Source organism: Lissotriton helveticus, assembly GCF_964261635.1.
Source record: "Lissotriton helveticus chromosome 1_1 unlocalized genomic scaffold, aLisHel1.1 SUPER_1_unloc_63, whole genome shotgun sequence".
Lineage (NCBI taxonomy): Eukaryota > Metazoa > Chordata > Amphibia > Caudata > Salamandridae > Lissotriton > Lissotriton helveticus.
Window position 1 is genome coordinate 291,658 of NW_027611707.1, and position 24,358 is coordinate 316,015.

General features: G+C 45.3%; 1 protein-coding gene across 1 annotated transcript in view; it reads left to right on the forward strand.

Annotated features, from left to right (window-relative positions):
• Window positions 1-21,467, forward strand: part of LOC144806328 (uncharacterized) — a 162,748-nt gene extending 141,281 nt beyond the window's left edge. The window contains exon 6 of the mRNA XM_078672716.1: window positions 21,332-21,467. Coding sequence (XP_078528842.1) covers window positions 21,332-21,467 — 136 coding nt within the window. The remainder of the gene's footprint in view (window positions 1-21,331) is intronic.
• The last annotated feature ends 2,891 nt before the right edge of the window (window positions 21,468-24,358 follow it).

The following is a 24,358-nucleotide window of genomic DNA, read 5'->3' on the forward strand; positions in this document are numbered from 1 at the left end:
CGACGTCCGCTCCCTTCCAAGAGTCTGGTACCGGGGCACCACTGATAATGGCATTAGTTAAGAAAAGGTTATACTAAGACAATTAATCTCTTTCTAGACAAAGGATATATGCTGCAATGCTGTCTAATCCTGGAGCTCTACCTCTGGTTATTGCATCCAGAGCTGAGGATGTCGGCCAGGTTAAGCAAACTGCCACGTTTAGTTATAGAGTTGTCTGTTTACACAGTCCTCAGCACAGTGTCTGGCTCATTAAATGGAGTTACTGAATAAAGATTGTAGAAATGATCTTCCCAGGTCTGGGGAGAAATTTTATTTTGCAGAGGGGAAGCAGAGACTTTGAGAAGTTGTCCTGATATATGATGTTCACTAGTTCTAGTGACCACCTTGTATCATTCCAAACAACCCTTATGGTGATTGGTTGTAAGTCAACCTTATAGACCAGCTATCCTATTGGTAGCATGGACAAAGCAGTCTTAGGCTAAACTCTTTTGGCATGTGAAGCCGGCTGTATTACCATATGTAACCCCTTGAACAACAAGTGAAAGGACGCCACACAGGATATATATTGAAAATATATATGTATTTATTTACTACAAATGGCCCCCTGAACTCTTTATGAGCACAGAAGCAAACACGTTAAAACAATTCAATTGATAAGTATACAAAGTTGCACAAAATATGGATAGGCCCGGGTGGCCCCTAAAACCATATACTAAAGAAGTGGTATAAGTACCACAAGTCGAAAGGACGTAAGGCCTAGGGCCTTGGGAATCGCTGGGGCTACGAGGATCTAACTAAGGTTAGGAACTAGGAGCCCCACGGGATCTGGTTTGCAGTGCGCAAAGTTAGAAGCAGTTATCATTGAAATCAATGAATGCGTAAACGTTTTAAAGTTAAAGGTAGGAAGTCTTCCGGTCAGTCTAGAACTTAACCCTTTGGAATCTGGACACTAGGAGAGTGGAACTACTCGGGAGCACCGGAGTGCTTGCGTTACCTCATCCGCAGGAAGCGGGTGCAGTGGTGCCAAAGTGTGTCGGGATTCTGCAGGAGTTCAGATGGAGCCTTGGAGTGTTGATGCTGCAGGCGACCTGATGTGAAGAGTTCCGGTGGATCCAAGGGTGGATCTGAAGTGATGAAGACCTGAAAGCAGAGGGGACAGTGTTCAAAGTCACTAGCCAGTGACCGGCGTGGAACCAGGAAGGAACCAGGCGTTGTCGGGTGCAAACAGGTGATGTTGTGAAGCTTTTCTTTTCAGCCACGTGGACCACGAAGGCTCTAGTTGATGGCGGTGTCGGCTTCTTGATCGGAGCAAACAGGCCTTGGCTAATGCAAGATAATGCAAGCCACGCAGGAAACAAAGAAGGCTTCTCTCTCCGACCAGCAAGGTCAGAGGGGTTGCTGCTTTTAGGAGCAGCAAGGGCCAGTCTGGAGCAACCAGACCAGCGTGGAAAGTTGTAGTTTGGTCGCCAAAATGGCCACTAGCCAGCGGGCTAGCAACCGGGAAGGCGCGTCGAGTGGAACAAAGCAAAAGGGCCCCACGCAGATCTCGTGAGAGCTGGGGGGCTGGTCCTTGGTGCAAATGTAGCTCGGTGGTAGGGCTTCTCAAGACCCCAGGCACAGCGGTGAGGGTGCCTCAGGTGCTGCGCAGTCAGCTTCTCGTGGACTTTCCAAGAGGTCCGGTCCCACCTCTCAGGTCGCCTCCACTCGTCTCAGCTTTGCAGGGGCTGTGGATCGGGCTGGTAGATGTCTGGGAGTCTGGTTCTTGTCGGGCTCCGGTTCGAGGCTGCGGCAAAGCAAGTCGTTGATCGCTGGATGGTGCCTGTGCCTCATGTACTTGGCGAAGAAGGTGCATCATTAGGGAGTTATCTCTGGGGTCGCTGTCACCTTATAGCGAAGGGAAGGTCTGGGGCATTCCACCCTTAGGCTTGCCCTAACTTCTTTACTGAGAGGCTGGCGGACCTTGCTCGCTACACACACCTCCACTTTCTGCTCCGGGACCCACTCTGCGGAGTGTGGTTGATAGATCCCGTCTGGGTTGAACATGTCACTAGGGGCATTGTCTCCCTCAGCAGAGTCTGAACAGGTTGAATATGGGTGCCAGAATCTGCCTGAGTCTTGTGCCTCATCGGAGGAGGCTTCGTCATCCTCAAATTCACCCTCATATCGGGGAACCCCTCTTTGGGATTGAAATCCATTACAAAGTCATCGCTCATTGAAACGACTAAAGCCTTCCAGGTGCCCCGTGTTACGCTTGCTGGCCTTGCGTGTGGGGACTGAGGTCACCCCACTAGACCCAGCCCCACTGTCCCGCAGTATACCCCTGTATACATGGGCCGTTAGTTTGGCAGAGGGGAAGCGCTTGAGAAATGGCTTGGGGAAAGAACTTATCCATCTCTTCAGGAGGGCGTCGTTGGGGGGCCAAACCTCCTCATAGGCACATGAGGGTGCATAGTCGTGTTCCCTATGGGATTACATCTTCTTTAAGGGTAAAAGCACCAATACATCCTAAGGTATATAAATGGGCAGACCCCTCACTGGTGCTCAGAAGTGGTGTTCCAGGCAGTAACCAATTTCAGGGGTGTACGCTGCCTGCCAACTGCACTTGTTGTGTGTCACCACACAAAAGTTTTAATTGGGCTTAGCCCTGTTTGTCTTACCGCCTCTGTGGTGTCGGGTGAGGGTTGGAGAGAGGAGGCACACAGCGGGAGTACACTTCACCTCTCTTGAGCGGTACGTGCTGCCTGAACGCTGACAGGGCTGCTCCACGGTGCGATGAATGGGTTGGGAGGCGCGAAAGTGGGAGGCGCGAAAGAGTGCCACGTAGCGCACCAGTGCCGTACTAGCTCGACCCGCTTGGGCACTTTGCCTACTGCGCGTGGAGCCTGAAGCAATGAGGCAGTATCCAAAACAAAGCGGAGCGAAATCTCATGTAGAAAGACAATCATTTTTTTTAATAAGCAGTAAAATCAATAACCCTCACCAGAAATGCCCACTATCCCTCTAACTATAGTCAGGAAGGAATCTAAAGGCGACTTAACTGACATCGTGCAGTGAAGAAAGAGGAAGGCCTGCGATGTGTTGTGTTATATACACTATCTGAGTCTTAATGGATTGGACTATTGGTGACCATGGTTACTCCCTGTGGTTCATGGGAGTTGTAGTATTGTTGCTGTGTTGCTTTTACTTTTACCTTTGAACTTGCTATTAATAAAGAGTGAAGAAAGATATGCGTAATTCTCACTTCCTGTCCTGCCATAGAATTCCCATATCTGGAAGAAAACTGTATTCATGGCCCAGGTTGTATCCACGCTAGGTTAGACTCTTTAGAGGCTGCGCCCTCTCTGCAAGGCTGTCCATACAGTCTATCCTCCGTGACACAATCCGATACTCCCACAAGAACTGCTGTAGGAAGAATGTCTTTTCTACGTGCATGCACAACTGTGACAAGTTGTAATGCGCAGTTGTAAGTGGCCTTTACTACACATATGTCATGTTCCACGTATGAGCACTTGTGATTCATCATATATTGCAATGCGCAGTTGTTCATGATCAAGTTCCTCTTGACCGATGCACGTGCTTCAGTCCTGCGTGTCAAGGGGAATAACAGTGTCTGAGGTCACAGCTGTGCCCTCTGTGCCAGACTCACGCAGGCTGGCCTCGACAGTCTACACTCCGTGCCTCGCTCCTCCCAGGTTGTGTTCTCTCTCTTTATTCATTTATGGGTTGCTATATAACGCAAACTTTACCCAGAGGTGTCGGCGCACTTTACAATAGAGCAAAGTAAATTGCATAAGGCAGGAGAGTAGCATGGTAGTAGGTGAAACTACTTATAGAACAGTTACTCTCACTGCCAAACCGCCCCTCCCTTTCCACCAGCTGTCTACCCTGTTGTGCCAGGCCACCCCTTCTTTAGGCTGTCTACTCACTCTGCCAGAATGCCCCTCCCTCTCCACTGGCCAACTGCCCTCGGTACCAGGCCGCCCCTCCCTCTCCACCAGCTGTCTACCCTCTGTGCCAGGCCATCCCTTTCCATTGGCTGCCTTTCCTCGGTGCTAGGCCGCACCTCTCTCAGGCTGTCTACCATCTGTGCCAGGCTACCCCTCCCTCTCCTCCAGCTGTCTACCCTCTATGCCGGCTGACCCTCCCTCAGGCTGTCTACCCTCTGTGCCAGGCCGCCCCTCCCCTCAGGCTGTCTACCCTCTGTGCCAGGCTGCCCCTCCCTACCTACAGGCTGTCTGCCCTCTGTGCCAGGCCGCCCCATCCTCTTCGGCTGTCTACCCACACACTTTTCATTCTGAGGCGCACTATAGACTCTCCCACCTGTACTACTGTTTGGTACCTGCGGAACAAGCCGCCTACATCCAAAAAATGAAGCACCAAGCTAGGGGCATATCCGACCACTCCCCAGTATGGGTCCACATAGTCCTTAAACAGACCAAAGTGGGAAGGATAGCGCTGATTAACTCTTGGTACCTACGTGATCCGACAATCCGTAAAACCCTTATCAAAGCCACAGACAATTTATTTTCCTACAATGTGCGGTCCGTGTCCTCCTCCCAGTCCTTATGAGAAGCATTCAAGACTGTAATTCGGGGTCAGGCTTTATCATTAATTACTGGAATGAAGAAAGATCAACAAAAAGAGGTCCTAGACATTGAGGCTGAAATTTATAGGTTGGAGGGCGATCTAGTGAGCCTGAAACACGACTACAAAGCTCTAGTTATGGACAAGGCCACTACACTGGGTAGGGAGCGACAGGATAAGGTTTATGACCTGGGAGATAAAGCAGGGAAACTCATAGCATGGCTAGACAGGAGGGAATGGGCAAGCAGACTGGTCCCAGAACTCCGGGTTGATGGGGACGTCGTTCTCACTGAACCACAAGACATAGTTGACCGATTCGCCAGCCAGTTCCAGACTGTCTACAAGATAGTCACCACATGCTCTGAAGAGGACCCTCAGGAATTGTTGTGAGACATTAAGCTCCCCAGCCCCTCCTCAGAAGACCGAGATTTCATGGATAGTGACTTAACAACAAAATAGATAGCTCAAGCAATCCGTTCCTTAGATTCAGGGAAAGCCCTTGGTTCCAATGGCATCCCAATTGAGTTATACAAATTGCAACCAGATAAACTTGCACCTTATCTAAAAACCATGTTTGAAGAATCCAGAGAAATCAGAATACTGCCCTAGGAGCAGAGCATAGCCACCATATTCACCATACATAAAGAGGGAAAACCAAAGACTGACTGCACCTCCTACAGGCCAATTTCTCTTCTAAACGTCAAGCCTAAAATCCTGGCCAAACTTCTAGCCAATCACACCGATCAATCCGGCTTCATGCCACACAGAAATACAGCTTTGAACCTTCGCAGAGTCCACAGGGTTTTGGATAGGCCACACACTATCCAAGGACCAACTGTGATTGTATCCTTAGATGCAACCATGGCTTTTGACACTATTGAATGGCAATACTTCGGGCGGTCCTGGCCAAGATGAGTTTTGGCCCGAAATACATTCAATGGGTACTAGTCTTATACCAGGAGCCCTTGGCCCAAGTGGTGGTCAACAATAAATTATCAGTGACATTCCTACTTGGTCAAGGCACCCATCAGGGTTGCCCACTTTCACCACTTCTCTTCGACCTTGCCCTGGAACCATTGGCAGCCTGGATCCAACGGGATCCTATGATAAAAGGTCTGCGATGGTCCCCAGAATTAGAAGATCGCATCTCGCTTTATGCGGATGACATTTTGCTCTATTTGGCTTACCCCACGAAATCGCTCAAAGTAGTATTGGATATTCTAGCTGTGTTTGGCAGATTCTCTGGTTTTACGGTCAACTGGAATAAGTCCCTATTGTTCGCTCTCCAGGGGGATCCACCCATCCCACGAGGGACTCACCCCCCTCTTACTCCTGGGCAGAGCCGCCCTATTCAAAATGATGTCTTTGCGTAGGTTCCTCTATGTATTACAGAACACTCTAGAACCTGTACCGACACACTACTTTAAAGAAGTTAAACATCTCCAGAGGGACTTGTTGTGGGATGGCAAACGTTGCAGCGCCCTTAATAAATTGACACTAAACTGGTACGATGGGGTCATTAGCCTCCCAGATATTAAAAAATATTCCTGGGCTGCACATTTAGCGGCCATCAATCATGGAACATACAGCTGTATTGATGATCCCGGCTAAGCCATGGATAGATGGCATCTTCCAGGAAGCAACTATAACAGGGCATTATATTCACGACCGAACAGGAACACCTTGACGGGCCCCACCAATCATGACGTCCGCATTTGGCATGACGCCACTAATTCTCTCGGATGGGGACAGAAAATGACTTTGGCCACCCCGCTTTGGGATTCTGAGAAGCTGAACAGTCTATGGAAGTCAAAGGGTGGGACCTTATTGGCATTTCCCATTTGGGGAGAGGGAGGGGTCAAATCCTTCCACACACTACAGACTGAATACAAGCTGGCAGGCACCAAATGTTTCCGATATACACAGATCTTGCATTCACTCCTGTCTCATCTTCTTAAGCGGACCTCACTTCCCAAAGCCTCACACTTAGAGGACAGAATTTTAGATGCTCATCTGCCCGAAAAAACTATCTCCTTAATATACGAGAAACTAATCAATAAAATGGCAGATCCCCTCCAATCACTGCGGGAGAAGTAGGGGCGAGATGGGGTTGAAATAGATGACGAGGACTGGCAAAAGGCTGTGTCCTCCCCTAGAGGGTTGCCATTCCAGGGCGCCTCAGGTTGGTGCAGCTTAAAATCTTCCATAGACTATATATCACTGGGCCCCAATTGGTGCTTATGGGAAGATCCGATAAAGGAGAATGTAAGTGGCGCTGTGGCCATATGGGGACATTCATGCATATCATCTGGGAGTGTAACTATATCAGCTCCTACTGGAACAAGGTCCATGACACAATCAACGCAAGGCTACAGGTCCAACTTCGCCCAGAGGTGCGTAGGTGCCTCTTGAATATATGGAAACCCACGGACCTGAACACTCATCAGATTCAGTGGGTTACACTAGGGTTCATGATTGCTAAAATAAACATCGCACAATTATGGGGAGCAGCCCAATCGCCCACACGTGAAGCCTGGGTAAGAGACCTTGATTTGTGTATGTATAGAGAGAAAACGGTGTACTCGGCCAGGGGATGCCCCAAAAAGTGGTCCTGTATATGGAGTCCCTAGAATACATACCGTGGAGAGATGTGTGTGCCACCCCGATGTGCTGAACAAGATGACTCCCTAATCCCGTAGCATTCCCCTCTTATACAATGCAATGATATGAAAAGTCTCCTCCTGTGCCTCTCTACAATGTATAATTTGATTGATACCTCTGTATTGTTTATTGAAACCGATGTATGTTTAATAAAATGATTTATAAAAAAAATTTGATTGATACCTCTGTATTGTTTATTGAAACCGATGTATGTTTAATAGAATGATTTATAAAAAAAAAAAAGTATTAAATCATTTTAAATTAGTCTTTAGAAAATGTAAAAGGTTGATGTTTGAATTGCCACTCGGGCAAAAAGTCCAATTTGTCCATTCATAGAAGTTGCTTTACTACAAGCAGAAGAGGGCCATGTCTTTTTCAGTGAAAGTGTCAATGTAGGAAATGTTCCAAATGTTGTTTGTTTATTTATGAGAAAAAGAAGAAGCCAAATTCTTTCCCAGCAAAAGATGAGCCAATTTTAGATTGAGTGTCCTGGCTGGGAGATGCAACAATATCGGTGTTTGCTACTGCAGATGACAAGTCTAACACCTCGCATCGTATGTCAATCACACATAGATGATATTACGTACTGCCAACTGCCGGTGCTAGGGCAGCGTGTGCGGTAGTTGATACCAGAGTGCCTGTGGAGGAGGCAACACCTAACCCAGCAGGAGCAAACGGCACCTGTGGGTTCTCAAGGAATGCAGCCATCAGTATAGGAATATGCTGGGGACAACACAGAGCATGGGCTTTTATGGGGTGCAGCATAGCATCCATGTCCGAAGGCGTAGCTGATGAAAGTGTCAGAGATCCCACACACATTCTTCTCCGCAGAACAGGCATCGAAGAACAGGTAAGATGCAGTCCATCCAGACTGGTCAAAATGACACGAACCAAGAGGCTCTCAGTTCCCGCAGGTGAGGTATGCCCAGATGTTGCACCAAGCTATCACGGTATTTCCGCTCCAGGAGCGCTTGTGTCATCTCTTTGGTGATTGGGCCGTCCATTGAGTAGCAGTAATGGGACAATCAGGATTCCTGCAATTAATGCCAGGATAAGCGGAAGATTTATATTAGTGAGCAACCCAAAATACCCTTGAGGGCTTGGGTAAATATATGGAAAGGTATGAAGTGCCTTCAAGGGAATTTATTTATACAAATAACTTTTGAAAGTGATTTAAAGAAACTTATGAAGACAATTTAATGGTCCTCTAGTGAAATCAAATCTAAATGTAATTATCTGTTAATCTAGATAAGGAGTACACACTGTTATACAACATAAAACAAATATAAAAGAACAAAACACTAGACCGGTGTATAGAAAAATCTTGAATTTATCTTTCAATTAAAAAGGTAATCAATTTGAAATACAAATATATATATATATACACAGGACTATAGGTACATTGATCTTAAATAGATATATGACTGTGGGTCCAGATGGCACCTTTCCTAGTTCCCAGTTAGAAAAAGGAAAAAGGCGCTTGTGGACGTTTCGGTCTCCTAAAAGTTAATCTGTGAGACCATCTTCAGGTCTGTTGACAATTATATTTGTAATAACTTACCGGTTGACTAGTGCAACTTCCAGAATATTAGCGTCGCAGGGCGTATCTGCACAGGACACACTATCTGGCCTGTTGGGAGTTTAGTTGCCTTTAATTACATGGGACCGTTGTGCCCACATGGGTGATCAATTTAATTGATGCGGTACGATCTGCACAATGACCGTAGTTGCAGTGTATATCCACAAAATGCGGCGTTTGATTTAATTCACCACAACCGGACTTGACCGTGTTTTTATATGCAGAGGAGGGCTCAAAGACCTTATTTGATTTGTGGCCCTTAGTGTCGAAAGGAGTGACGATCCACAGATTATTTGCAATCTCCTACGTAGCTGTATCAGAATCGACGCCGCATCATCCAAAGCTCCGGTAGTTGTGAAATATATACTGCAACTACGGTCATTGTGCAGATTGTACCGCATCAATTAAATTGATCACCCATGTGGGCAAAACAGTCCCATGTAATTAAAAACCTAGAGCTAATGCGCTCTAATTTTTGAAAGCAAGAACTCCGAAATTCTAGGGGGATTGTTCTGAACATGTAAAGTAGTTTGGGAAGTACGAGCATTTTGAAAATGTTTGATCTCCCATACAAGGATAAATGCAAATGGTCAAGTCTCTCCTAAGTGGTATTCAATTTAGTAAGAACTGGTTCCATATTTCGCGCAGGTATCTTATTAATAGGCAAGAGATTTTAATGCCTAGATAAGTAAATTCAGAAACAGTTGGAATAATTGGAGGAGGTTCTTCCCCTATTACCGATAACTGGGTTTTAGAAATATTAAGCTAATAGCCCGAGAAAAGCCCAAAATTAGTGGCCAGGGACTCTATTGCTGGTAAAGCAGTGACAATGTCGCTGGAAACTATGACAATGTCATCTGCGTACGCTAGGGCTCTATAATCCATTTGCTGTACATGAATGGGTTTGATGTCTGTGGTGCAATTTATTTTTTACAAAAACAAATCAATATATAAAGCAAATAACAGCGGCGAGCACTGACACCCCTGCTGAGTACCGCAATTGATTATAAACGAGTCAGACTCTCGCCCCGATATCCGAACACAAGCAACTGGCAAAAGATAGAGATTTTATTGCTTGAAGCTTTGCAGGACCGAAGCCCTTTAATCTTAATACTTCCCACGTAAAGGGCCAATAAACCCCGTTGAATGCCTTCTCGGCACAAAAACAGGGTTATGCCAAGGTTAGAATTAGATGCCTGTGCCCAGTCTATCAGTGCAATTATTCGTCGTACATGATCCGCAGTGCCTCGACCAGGGATAAAACCATGCTGATATTGTGAAACAAGAGTACCAATGATTTTAGATAATCGTACGGCCAGGATTTTTTAATAGATTCAATTAGGGAGATAGGTCTGTAGGAAGATGGAAGTGAAGCTTGTTTGCCTTTCTTTAAAAACACCGTAATAATTGATTTCTGCCAGGATAGAGGTGCATTACCCTTTTGTGCGGCTAAAAGAGTTGTCATAAGGTCCACTCTTCGCACAGAACGAAAAATTTGATAACATTCTAGCGGGATCCATTATGGACCCACCGCCTTTCCTGTTGAAAGAGAATTTAAAGCGGCTTCTACCTCGTTCTATGTAATATCAGCTTCTAATTCTAACATATCATCAGGTATAAGTTTAATGATTTCAAAGTCTTCAGAACTCGATAACTTTATCTGCACTCACCTGAGTAACCTTGTCCGTATATAAGCTGCTGTAGAAGCTGCGGAAGACTTCCAGTACTTCAACTGGGTTAGAGCAGAGTCGGCCCTGCTCGCCCTGAATGCTGTTAATCCTATTGGACACTTCCTTTTGATGGAGTTTTTTTGGCTAAAACTCGACCAGAGTTTTCTCCTGCTTATTAGATTTCAGATCTGTATGTTTGGATTTGAGCAGCTAATTTCGAAGCAAAATGTTGATAAATTTTCATTTTGGATACTGCAAGTTCTTAAGAAGTTTGTTCAGTATCATGGCTGTTACTAAGCTCAGTCATAAATTTGTTTTCTAAAAATCGAAGTTTATTTATCTCCTCAGTCAGTGCAGACCGTAATCTTAATTGTTTGTTAATTGAATAGCTCAGGGTTTCTCTGAGACCGCCTGCTTTGAAAGCATCCCAAACCATTTGGACAGATGCAGACCTACGATTAATCTTAAAGAAATCTGATATCCACTTGGACATCTGTTCGCAAAAATCGGGGTCCACCAATAATTTACATTCGAACTACCAGGGTCTCAAGGGAGATCTATAGCCAGTTTCTAACTCTAATAAAATCGGGTTGTGATCCGAGATTATTTTAGGCTGGATATCAATCCTGGCAGAATTTGCAAAGTCAGCCGTCACAAAGAAGTAATCTAAGCGGACATGTTTTCGATGTGGTACAGAATAATAGGTTTTTCCTGGTGCTCCATTCCCTTTCATACACCAAACATCTACAAGCCCAAAGTCCTGTACTAGCCCCTTTGTTGCTTTAAAAGTTTGTCCCTTTTTCCCTGTATAATAGTAGTCGCTAGTTATATCTACCTTCCCAGGTAAATGGAGATTAAAGTCCCCACAAAGGATCAGGGGTGAGGGCCATTGAGCTAGTTCAATAGTAAGGTTGTGCAGCATACAAGGATCATCAAGTTTAGGGCCGCAAATAGAGCATATGGTTACAACCCGACAATCTAACCACAATTCCACAATCACCCAGCGACCGCATGGATTCTCTTTCACCCGTTTACATTCCCCCCATCCATACCTTTTCAGAACTGCCACCCCCCTGGTGGTGGTACCTTGTCGTGTACAGCAAACCAGCTCTAACCCCAGGTCTTTCAACCAGCCCCTATTGTTCCAAGCAATGTGGGTTTCTTGTAAACATAATAAATCTACTTTCATTGATGTAAGTATCTGAGCGGTAATCCCCCTTTTCTTTTTATCGTTTAGGCCGCAAATGTAAGTCTGACAAATATAAATCAGCAAATGTTGATGCATGAACTGAAATGTCTGTGAAGAAAAGTCAAAACATACAGAGGCAAAAAATATGATTATACAAGCATTAGCAGAACCAATCCCAATTAGTGCAATTAACCATGGTATATTCGTAAGTATACAAACAAGGTAAGGGCTGATTCAACGGACAACCGTTCCTAACTAACATATATATTTAGAAGAAAAACAGGGTCTAGATATACTCGTTCAGATGACAATGTACTGAAGGACAAATGGCTCATGGAAGCTGGATAACAGTTGGCCAAAGGTATGTCCACAATATAGCAATCACCTGAAAATGTGTGTCTTTAGGTGAGATAGGCTAGGGTTTGCCACTCTGTGCTGGAATTCCGCCCATTTTTGACTGAGTCAGTGAAACAAATCCAACGTTGTTCCTTAATTGTCAAAATGCGATCCACATTGGATTGCCTGATAGTTGGTTTAACAATTTCAACAACCCACCAAAGAAGGTCCCTCTCAGTATGATTTTTAAGAGTGAAATGGTCGACCAAAGGAGCATTCTCGGTGCGACAACAAATTCTTGATTGGTGTTGGAGAATGCGTTTTTTGATTGTTTGTGTGGTTTTACCAAAATATCTCAAACCACACGGGCATTGGATGCAGTAAACGACATTCGTCGTGTTGCAATTTGAAAATCCTTTTAGAGGAATGGTTTTGTCCTTCATTGGAAAGCTTTTTAAGTTGTTCGTAGTTGAACATGCTGCACAATGATTGCACTTATAATGTCCAGTAATGGAGCTGAGTTGCCGCATGTTATCAATAAGGTTTATATCAGTGTTTTTGTAGGCATGTACTAGCTTATCTCTAAGATTAGAGCCTCTTTTAAAGGCAAACATCGGCTTCTCAGAGAGTTCTGGTAAGTCAATGAGTAATGTCCAATGTTTGAGAATCAATTTTTTGATGGAGTTGGTAGCTGTGCCAAAGGTTGTAACACACACTAGTTTGGAAACAGGTGTCTTGGTCCTAGCCTGCAACAGTGCCTCACGATCGTTGTACCACGCTCGATTAAGAGAGCGTTTGAGAAGTCTGTTAGGGTATCCACGGGCGCGGAGTTTGGCTTGGAGTTGTTTGGCCTCATTAAAATAGTCTATCCGTCTCGAGCAGTTCCTCCGCAAACGGAGGAACTGTCCAAACGGAAGCCCATCTCTCAGCGCCTGGGGGTGGTGACTGTTATATTTAAGGAGCGTGTTCCTTGCCGTTGGTTTAGTGAAAAGTGCGGTGTATAGTTTGTTATCCTCACCAACTTTAATAGAAATGTCTAAAAAGTCCATGCTGTTCTGGTTGTGAACAAGAGTGAACTGTAAATTCCTATTTCTGGTATTTATCCATTGATGGAATTCCAAGAGGCTCTCCTGTGAGCCTCGCCAAATAAAAAAAAATTCATCAATATATCGCAGCCAACAGCGAAGGTTGGCTGCAAAAGGATTGATGACATTTCGGACAAAAAGGTCCTCAAAAACAGACACATTATTTATTTGCAATATCCAGCGCAAAAATTGCACACATAGCTACTCCTCTTTGTTGTTTAAAGAAGGTTTTCTCACAAATAAAGAAGTTTTCACATAGAGGAATTTGAGTACAGTCTATAATGAAATCAGTAGGAACTGCATGGGGTCTGGGTCTACTCTCCAATAAATTCTCGAGAATTGAGATGACATCAGTTTGGGGAATGTTTGTATAGAGGCTCTCGATGTCCATTGACACCAAGAGCTCAATCGTATTGTCAAAGGGAAGATTGTCAACCACATTAACCCCTTCGACGCTCATGACGAGCTGGGCTCGTCATGAGGTAGCCTCCTCGCACGCTCATGACGAGCCCAGCTCGTCATGAATAATGGGTTTTTGAAAATCCCAGCGCAGGAAGGGAAAATGTGCCGCAAGGATGCGGTTAATAACTGCATGTCCCTAATGTAGTGTTCATTTTCAGTGGCAAAGGGACAAATGAAAAAATCAACATATTGTGCCAGGGGTTTGAGGATGGAATTACACCCGGACACAATAGGCCGGCCAGGAGGACATGTCTGGTCTTTATGAAACTTGGGCAGTATGTAAATTGCCGGGACTGTAGGTGTTTTGTTTATAAGAAATGCAGCTTCTCTCTCACTCAGCCACCCTCCAGCAAGTCCAGTTTTTGTCAGATCAAGGATTTTTTCTCTAGTTTTGAGGTTGGATTGCCTGGCAGTTTGATATAATTCGTTTGAATCGAGAGTTGTGCAATTTAGTAATTTTATTTTATTATATTGTTTTTGTTTAGGGGGCCACTTTGTGCTTAATATCAGTCCTGATGATGGTCTCATAGACAACAGCATTGGAGACCGAACTGTCGACCTTATCATCATCTCCTTAAGCTTTAAATCTTGCTTCAAGAGTATACCTTTGTTCATTGTTTGACTTGGTTACCCTTTTTCCAAATAATAGGAGTTGATGATTTGTTATGTATTGATTTGTTGACCTCTGCGTACATTCATTCATAACTTCACTGTGCCCATTTTCTGTTTCTGATTCCCCATGAACTAACTTTTTGATTAACTTCTTTATATAAAAAAATTCAGACCTGTTCACTTGCCCGTGTGTTCTTGCTTCTTCTGTTAACATTGATTGTTTTGTATGAATTTAGCTGATATCATAGGAATATTAATCAGTTAGATTCCTTTGAACTAACTTCATTGACTTATACCACCAAAGTTATATTACTCAGTGAATGAATTAAATCCCTTGTAGCTTTCATGTTTTGAACTACTTATTGCCCATACCTACAAGGGTTTATTGGGTTACCCATTATCTGTTCACGTTCTACGCGCAGACGCTGGTCTGTTGTGGGTCACTTTTTTAAGTGCTTTTTGTCCTTCTGTGAGATATTGTCTGTCTCTGTTTAATTTCTTCTTTTTTTGATCTGTCTCTACATATGTCTGAGGCAGAGACCCTGTCATACACTGATGAGTATGTCCTGAAAATTGCATCAGGTCCCTCCCTACTAGGAGCCCGTGGCTCCACGACATACCTTCCCTGTGAGTCCGATTTAAATCAACTGGAGAGACTGCGAAAAAACTGGTTCGAACAGAACTTCATGCGAAGTGCCTTATGGACTGTTTGAGTGCGAATATTATTCCAACTAGCCTCCAAATTAGAAACATTCCCATAATATTTGTGGAGGATGAAGAATTTAAGCTCCATTTCAGCTTTGCCTCAAACAAGTGCTCGCGCACTTGGATGGCGCTCAGTATTGAAACTGCACTCAAACACATCAAATTATTGACAAAAGAAATAGAGGCTCTTGAGCTGAAAATCAATTCAGACACCAACATTATTAATGCGAAGGCTTTACTTGACAAAGTAGCCCTCACAATTAAAGACTTTGAGGACTTCAACTCCCACAAAAAGACAAGCAAATTGCAGCTTGATATCAAAAGATACAGCAAGGAAAAAACATATCCCTACCTTGCCAAGGATTTTTATCAACCTCAGGGCCATCCATCAGGCCCCCCACAGGGAGTATCACGAGGTTACGGTAAAAAAACAACTTTTTCTGCTACTCACTCCGATACTGACAGTGAGAAGGGGTCGGACCATCAATATAGAGGTGGGGAGGAACCACAGCCTTCTACGTCGCAACAGCCTTTTTTAGCCCAGGACCGTAGAGGCCAAGGACAACCTCAGAGACAGAGACCAACACGCAGGGGTTGGTCACGGAACCAATACACCCCCGGGTTCCGCCGCACGAGGAACCAGTATTACGAATGGTAGAACAAAATATGACTTTCCCCATCTTTAACCTGTCTAAACACCAACTGACAGAGACAGAAATCTCGGTCCTCTCCCAAGGGCTTTCTTTTGTGCCAACTAATAAAAATGAGCTGTTCACGACCAAATTAGAATTGTACAAATTTTTCAGTACAAATTTTTCAGATCAATTCGTCTTAAAAATTTCTTTGCTCAAAAATCTTCCTTACCCCATTTTGACACAACAGGTTTACATCCGGCCTCATCCTTTTTTCCGGCTAATAATATGGTGGCCAAAGAGATAGTTGTAGGAAGGTGGATACCTGACTATGGTTGCCCCCAACTTTGTGCCTGGTGTTTTGCTGGTTTTCCGACTTAGTTGACCTGGGGCCCTGCCAATCAGGACCCCAGGCCTACTGCTCTCTCTCTAAAATGGATTCCATGTACCTTAGGTATATTTCCAATTGGTACTGGGCCACCTTATCAGACCCTGTAACTCAGGGCATAGGTGTACCCAGGGCCTACCAGGGGCTGCAGCATGTATTATGCCACCCCTGGCTGGCCATCTAAATCTGACACATCTGGCTGCACGACACCTGGGGCAAGGTGGTGTACTCACCCTTTGCTTTAGATATAGTATACCTATATCTAACCCTAAAATGGACACACAGATTCCTATCAGTCACTCCTATGGCAGGCCTTGACAATCCTGAAGGCAGAGTGCTTGGAATCGTGTGAGATGGTGCTCTGGCATGAGCTGAGCCCGTTTGCAGCTTGCGGAACCAAGTCCTAATAGCTGGTCCATGATAACGCATACCATATACTCTTAAGTGCATTATAATCCTTGCGGTTATATGCTATCTTTGGTATCGCTTTATCAAAACATGTCGAGTAAGGTGTCATACGAATTAGAATACTAACCCCTCGCCAATTCTGGCGACGGGGTTAGCATTCCACCCTTCTAGAGGGACACGACATGTATGTAACTGTGAACCCCGGTTAAAGTTAACTCAAGCCTCAGCATCACAAAATGGATGCTGCCACCACAGACACAAGTCTGACCCCCTGCAGCTGGGAGTCCTTCCAGCGAGGGGAGCTTGGACAAAGGGTTTCCTGTCAGGGGCGGTGCTAGCACCATCCCAGACAGGGTTTTGTGTATCCTGGGTAGGCATGGCTTTACAGGAAGGTGACTGCAAGTGGCACCCCGGTGCTCACTACGCATCTGCCAGCTAGAACCAGTTCCAGGGGCACACCAGCCCCTGAGCTGGGGAAAGTCCGGCATGGGAGAGGGGTGTAACCACCTTCTTCCTGGTCCCACCCCTAGGGCAGGACCTAGTCGCGTACCCGCCCCTTTCTTTAGAATAAAGGCAGGAGTGGGGACCCTTCCAAATTAGATCATCTTTGAATCAAGAAACTACTTTCTGCGAAAGGAACTCTCGACTCTTCTCAAGATTTCTCCCTTGTGACTAAGGAGTAGTCACCCTGCATCCGCAGGCACCATCTAAAGAACACTGCGGTTTGCTGCACGTCTTTCCTCCGGAATCCGACTGACCAGCTCGACGAGACCCGGCTGCCCTGGCACCTCTGACCTCTACCTACCTCTACAGCTAAGCTGAGAACCGTAGGTGCGACGAGACCTCGAGGGACCGGCCATCATCAGAACTGCACGACTTCTATCCAGCACGACCGCCGAGGGATCCTCTGGTGAGTGCTTTGGGGTCCGAGAAGCCCCGACCCTGAGCAGCTCCAGCACCGAAGACCAGCCCCCCAGCATCCACGAGATCTGCGTGGGGCCCTTCTGCTTTTTGGCTGCTCACCGGGTTGTCTGGCTACTAGCCCGCTGGCTTGTGGCCTTCCCAACGATGACCGACGACATCACCACTGCTAGTCTGGTTGCTCCAGACTGGCCCTTGCTCTTTTCCAAAAGAGGAGCACCCCGGACCCTCCTGGTCCACTCCAGACGCTATTTTAGGTCCACCGCGTGGGCTTGAATTTGCCAAGACTTGTTGCCCCAATCCTGGGTCCAGCGACGTCGACAGCATCAACCATCGTGGGACAGCTCGCACCTCCATCCTGGTCGCCGACAACGCCTCCTGGTCCGTGAGACTGCAGAGCCCAGCGTCGCCCACTCACCTGGTCGAGGTGACTCCATCCGGTGCCATCCTGGTGCCCATCTGATCACTGGCTAGTGATTCAGGACTTGGTCCCCTCTGCTTACAGGTGTCTTCCATCTTCGATCCAGGCTTGGATCCATCGAACAATCTTCACTGGTCGCCTGCCAGCAACTCCTTCTTTCAGGCTCCTGGTTCGTCAACGAAGGTTTCCGACGTCTTTTCAGACCTATGCAGCCGCAGCCCCTGGGCTAGGTAACTTCGGCATTTTGGTGCCCCAGCATAGCCTCACTATCCAAAGGTCCAGATCCACTTTCGTTTTCAACCTACCTTATCGGGTTCGCCCGAGAACACTAACTTTGCTTTTACTAGCCTCCATAGACTTTGTCCCGCATCCCGCGTGAGAGTGCACACTCTGCACCTGAGTCCCCTAGGCCTCCTACTGGTAATCTGAAGGTTCAGTAACGTAGTCCTAGCGATTCCAAAGCCTATTAGTCCAGTACTTACCTGCTAGTAATTTCGCATTCCACTTCCATAGTATATGGTTTTCCGTGCCCCTCGGGCATTTGTGTAAATTGTGCAACTTAAAGTATTTTCGTAAGAGTTTTGTTGTGTGCTTAGTACCCTTTCCTCATAAAGAGTACAGGGCTGTTGTGATCTAAATAAATACACTGTTTATTTTCATAACACTTGTGTAGTGTCCTTTCACTTGGTGTTCAAGGGGTATATGTGATGGTATAACAGCTGGCTTAACACGCCCTCTAGAGTTTAGCCCGAAGACTGCTCTTGTCCATGCTACTAGGATAGCTGGTCCATCGGTTGACTTACAACCAATCACCATAAGGGTTGTTTGGACTGATACATAGTGATCACTAGAATAGTGAACACTGAATATCAGGCCAACTTCTCACAATAGTCACCTTTGAAAATGCGGTGATTACGGAAACTGACAGTTTTTTTAGGAAACAACCATATGTTAACTTCAATCTGTCTAAGGAACAACATCTTGCCTTGACCCGTCTCAAATCATTGCCTGGGACTATAATTAAACCGGCGGATAAAGGCGGTGGTATTGTCCTTTGGGCCAACTCCAAGCCAAACTCCGCGCCCGTGGATACCCTAACAGACTTCTCAAACGCTCTCTCAAACGAGCGTGGTACAACGATCGTGAGGCACTGTTGCAGGCTAAGACCAAGACACCTGTTTCCAAACTAGTGTGTGTTACAACCTTTGGCACAGCTACCAACTCCATCAAAAAATTGATTCTCAAACATTGGACATTACTCATTGACTTACCAGAACTCTCTGAGAAGCCGATGTTTGCCTTTAAAAGAGGCTCTAATCTTAGAGATAAGCTAGTACATGCCTACAAAAACACTGATATAAACCTTATTGATAACATGCGGCAACTCAGCCCCATTACTGGACATTATAAGTGCAATCATTGTGCAGCAGGTTCAACTACGAACAACTTAAAAAGCTTTCCAGTGAAGGACAAAACCATTCCTCTAAAAGGATTTTCAAATTGCAACACAACGAATGTCGTTTACTGCATCCAATGCCCGTGTGGTTTGAGATATTTTGGTAAAACCACACAAACAATCAAAAAACGCATTCTCCAACACCAATCAAGAATTCGTTGTCGCACCGAGAATGCTCCTTTGGTCGACCATTTCACTCTTAAAAATCATACTGAGAGGGACCTTCTTTGGTGGGTTGTTGAAATTGTTAAACCAACTATCAGGCAATCCAATGTGGATCGCATTTTGACAATTAAGGAACAACGTTGGATTTGTTTCACGGACTCAGTCAATAAATGGGCTGAATTCCAGCACAGAGTGGCAAACCCTAGCCTGTCTCACCTAAAGACACATATTTTCAGGTGATTGCTATATTGTGGACACACCTTTGGCCAACTGTTATCCAGCTTCCATGAGCCATTTGTCCTTCAGTACATTGCCATCTGAAAGAGTATATCTAGACCCTGTTTTGCTTCTAAATATATATGTTAGTTAGGAACTGTGTCCGTTGAATCAGCCCTTACCTTGTTTGTATACTTACGAATACACCATGGTTAATTGCACTAATTGGGATTGGTTCTGCTAATGTTTGTATAACCATATTTTTTTGCCTCTGTATGTATTGACTTTTCTTCACAGACATTTCAGTTCATGCATCAACATTTGCTGATTTATATTTGTCGTAAAAACTGTTATGGAATAACCGTGAGGTTTTGAAAGAATCATTTGGTTCTGTCCTCCAAAATAAAATACATTGGTTTTGATTATACTTTAGATACCTTAACCGACATTGTCATGTGCTATAGATAAGTTGTTATCTATGTGTTTCTGGCACCAGAGTTTATTGTAGTCATGGCCGACACATTAGCGCGGTCTACATTTTACAAACAGACTTGCCTTACACACATGGTCATCTTTTCATTTCCGGCTCATGGGATTTAAATAGAGGAGCCGTGAGCATAGGCGTTATCTCGGCTCATTTCGTCCTGATGATTTACTTTTCCGAAACGCTGCCGTTATTCCCATGTAAGTAAGATCACACGCATTAGCGGTTCTCCCGTTTCCGACTGGACTCTTTAATAACATAGCGGACATTTCATGGGGTTATGGTTTATCTTTTTAAATACTTCAGGCACCCTATCCGATTTGTGATAACTGTAGTATTGCAGCGTTCAGTGTCTCCTGACACTGCTCCGTGAGGTCTTTTTCATTGAGCGACCATGTTAAACTACATTGTGTTTGTAGTCTGAGTTCCATTAGTTTGAGATACACAATATAAATACGCTAGCTCCCTTTTCCTTGCGTTAACATTGTTGGTAGGACTCTATATAACTGTCCTGTCTATCACACTCTTGCAAACTGTGCCCCAAGTCCTTGAATCCTTTAGTTGCAATGCCTTGTTTGTTAGCATTTTTGAATTATACCCCTTTTGTGTATCTCCCAGGGTGATTATATTATCTTATTTGAATCTCCCATCTCTAGAAATATAAGATTGGTGATACTGCGAGGTCGATTCATTACCCCATCGTGTATCCCACTGACGCGTTGATATTGATTATCCTTCGCAGGTATGGTCACTAACTTTAAACTAATTTCGATGTCCTTTCTATCAATTACCGAACACTTAATAAGATACAAACATCCCCTGTTGGCTTTTTGTTTTGCTCCAACAATAGATATAATTGCGGTATCTGACTTGCCCTTGAGCACTTTTGGCTATACCACTGCCTGCCACTCTTTCAAGTAAGCACAAAAAAAGTTTTTTACTTTATTAACCCAATGGTGCAGTGAACACTGGGGTCATGATACAATGTGCTTTTTATCACAGGGCGAATGGAGCACCTTCAGCCACAAATGTTAAGAATGTTCTATGTACAGTTGTGTGCTGTTAATACATTGGTCTCTAATATGTGTTGTGACCCAGCTATGTAATTAAATATTGATCTCTTTTTCAATACATGAACATTATGAAAGATCAGGAATGTTCCTCTGTTTAATTTTGTATTTTATAAAATATACATTTTGATAACTAATGATCATGAATGTTTTTAATTCACATGAATTACACATGAATCATACGGTGCTTTGTCTAGTATATAGGGTAATTGTTTGCCGATAAAGACATTTTCAATCTGTGTCAGGGCAATTTAGTAATTTTATTTTATTATATTGTTTTTGTTTAGGGGCCACTTTGTGCATAATATCAGTCCTGATGATGGTCTCATAGACAACAGCATTGGAGACCGAAACGTCAACCTTATCATCATCTCCTTAAGCTTTAAATCTTGCTTCAAGAGTATACCTTTGTTCATTGTTTGACTTGGTTACCCTTTTTCCAAATAATAGGAGTTGATGATTTGTTATGTATTGATTTGTTGACCTCTGCGTACATTCATTCATAACTTCACTGTGCCCATTTTCTGTTTCTGATTCCCCATGAACTAACTTTTTGATTAACTTCTTTATATAAAAAAATGAATTTCAGACCTGTTCACTTGCCCGTGTGTTCTTGCTTCTTCTGTTAACATTGATTGTTTTGTATAAATTTAGCTGATATCATAGGAATATTAATCAGTTAGATTCCTTTGAACTAACTTCATTGACTTATACCACCAAACTTATATTACTCAGTGAATGAATTAAATCCCTTGTAGCTTTCATGTTTTGAACTACTCATTGCCCAAAAATACAAGGGTTTATTGGGTTACCCATTATCTGTTCACGCTATGTCTAGGGGCCTGGCTTATCTGTTCACCTTCTTAGGCTGAGATATATCCTGCAGTCTGCTTCCACATCTGGCTTGGCCACCCTGCCCTCTTGGGCAGGGGACTACGCTGTGTGACGCCACGCCTCCGCAGGATGATTCCCACTTTTGCTATTGATCCCCTCCTTCCCAAGTTGCGGTTCCCCTGAGTGGCTGTGGGTGGTTTCTCAACCTGTTTGGGGGGTTGGAGTGGGCGGCGGGAGGGTGGGTATTAAATATTTGCATCCTCCTTCTGAGGCGCTTTTGTTTTCGACCGTATGCACTATGTTGTTATTTTGCACGTCCTATGTTGCTGCACTTCAATGTGTGTGTGGGGTAAGCTTGGGTGGGGGGTTATCTGGGATGTTCAGCCTCCTCCTGAGGCAATGCTGTTTTTTATATTTGGATATTCCATTGACATATTGCTTGCATCACACCACAGTTACACATACTCTCTGCACTGCTTTGGTGCATTGCATGGCACACACTCCGAAGGTCGTGCTCTTGGGTGCGACACCGACTGCCATCCTCCATCCTGTGGCAAATGGTCCTCCCTTAGTGCCAGGCTCCCTGCTTATGCTAGTGTTTGCCGGACCATGTGCATCCCCTACATTGCTTAACTGCTCATCCTTTTCTTGCTTTGCACCACCATGCGCTCCCACTCTAAGCACCTGACCACACTGCGTTCCTCTCTTCCCTACACTACTACGGCATGACAGACACTGTATTTTGGACATGGAATATCCGCAGTCTAAATGACCTCCGTAAAGCCCAACTGATCCACGCCCACCTCCTTCTGTACAAAGTGGACATCTGTCTGTTACAAGAAACCCACCTGCTACCTGCAACTGCCAACAGACTACATTCCCGACACTGGGGAGAATCACACTCCTCTTTCTACTCCAACTACTCCCGGGGGGGTGTCCATTCTGATACACAGGGGACTCCCTTGGAAAACATCCCAGGTACTTACTGACCCCGAAGGGCACTACGTGATTCTCCATGGCTCCCTGCAGGTCCAACCTTTAACAATTACTGCAGAATACGACCCTAACACGGATTACCTGGATTTTTTTGCGCAAATCTGGCACCACATCTCGTCCCTAGGCCCTGCTGCTCTCCTCTGGGGGGGGACTTTAATGTGACACTCTCCACAGTCTTGGACTGTTCCGGCACTCATGCTTCAGACCCTCACTCCGTGGCTCTCCTTAGCTCCATCCTTGCCGAAATCTCCCTGTACGATGCCTGGCGCCACATGCGCACTGATACCCGCGAGGGCACTTGCGTCACTGGAACTTGCAGCTGTTGGTCCCATCTGGATCTCTGCATCACCAATCCAGATATCCTTTCCTGGCTTATCTCCGTTGATCATATGGCACACCCTTTCGGATCATGCGCTGGTACAGCTTAACCTTCTTTTACCCCAATCCCCTCGGCGGACTTTCAACTGGCGGCTCCCCCCGAATGCACTTCGAGATTCTGTCTACTGTGACGAAGTCCAGACCGCGATCACTAACTATTTTGAGCTTAACGAGGGCTCTGTGGATTCTCCCGCCACACTTTGGGAGGGTTTTAAGGTTGTCGCGGCATATGCATCTCTAAACAGTCAGGGATTTTACGCTCCATTCGCAGCACTCTATATCAACTAGAATCGGAAATCATGTCTTTGGATTCTGCCCATGCTCTCCACCCCAGCTCTGATACTCTCGCTTGATTTCGCGAGAAATACTCAGAATTTGCAGAGGAGGCCAACAGAGAGCTCTCATTCCTCGGCAGAGAGGCCAGAGCACGCTGCTTTGGTGAGGGCGACTGGCCCGGTAAAACTCTGGCCAACCTTCTCCACCCTCTTTGTGCTGCATTCTACATCACGGCGCTTTGGGATGGTGGCCCTACTGAACTACCTCCCCTGAGGAAATCAAGGCGCGATTCACAGGGTATTACACACAACTTTATACTGCGGGCTTCAACCCCTTGCATGAGGTCTTTAACCAATATTGTAACACCCTCGAGCTCCTATGGCTTGATAACTATCATTGTGAATTCCATGACAAGCCCTTCTCTAAGGAGGTAATACTTGCAGCCATCAATAGTATGCCTGGCGACAAGGCCCCTGGTTTGGACGGTCTACCCGTTACAGTCTACAAGCCTTTGCCCCACTTTTGGTACCACACCTGGCCGCTATGTAGAATGGCTCTTTCGAAAGTGGTCTCCTCCCACCATCGCTCTGTGAGGCTATGTTAACGCTCCTCCTCAAGCTGGACAAACTCCCTGAATGCCGTGACTCCTACCGCCCCTTGTCCCTTATTAATACGGACAATAAAATCTTCGCAAAGCTACTTGCCTTGCGCCGCCTTCTTCTCGTGCCACTCATTGCTCGGCCAGATCAGTCTGGCTTCATCCCTGGGCACGCCACCTCACGCAATCTTCGGACCATCTTTTCCATCCTCCATCAGATTAATCCAGCTCT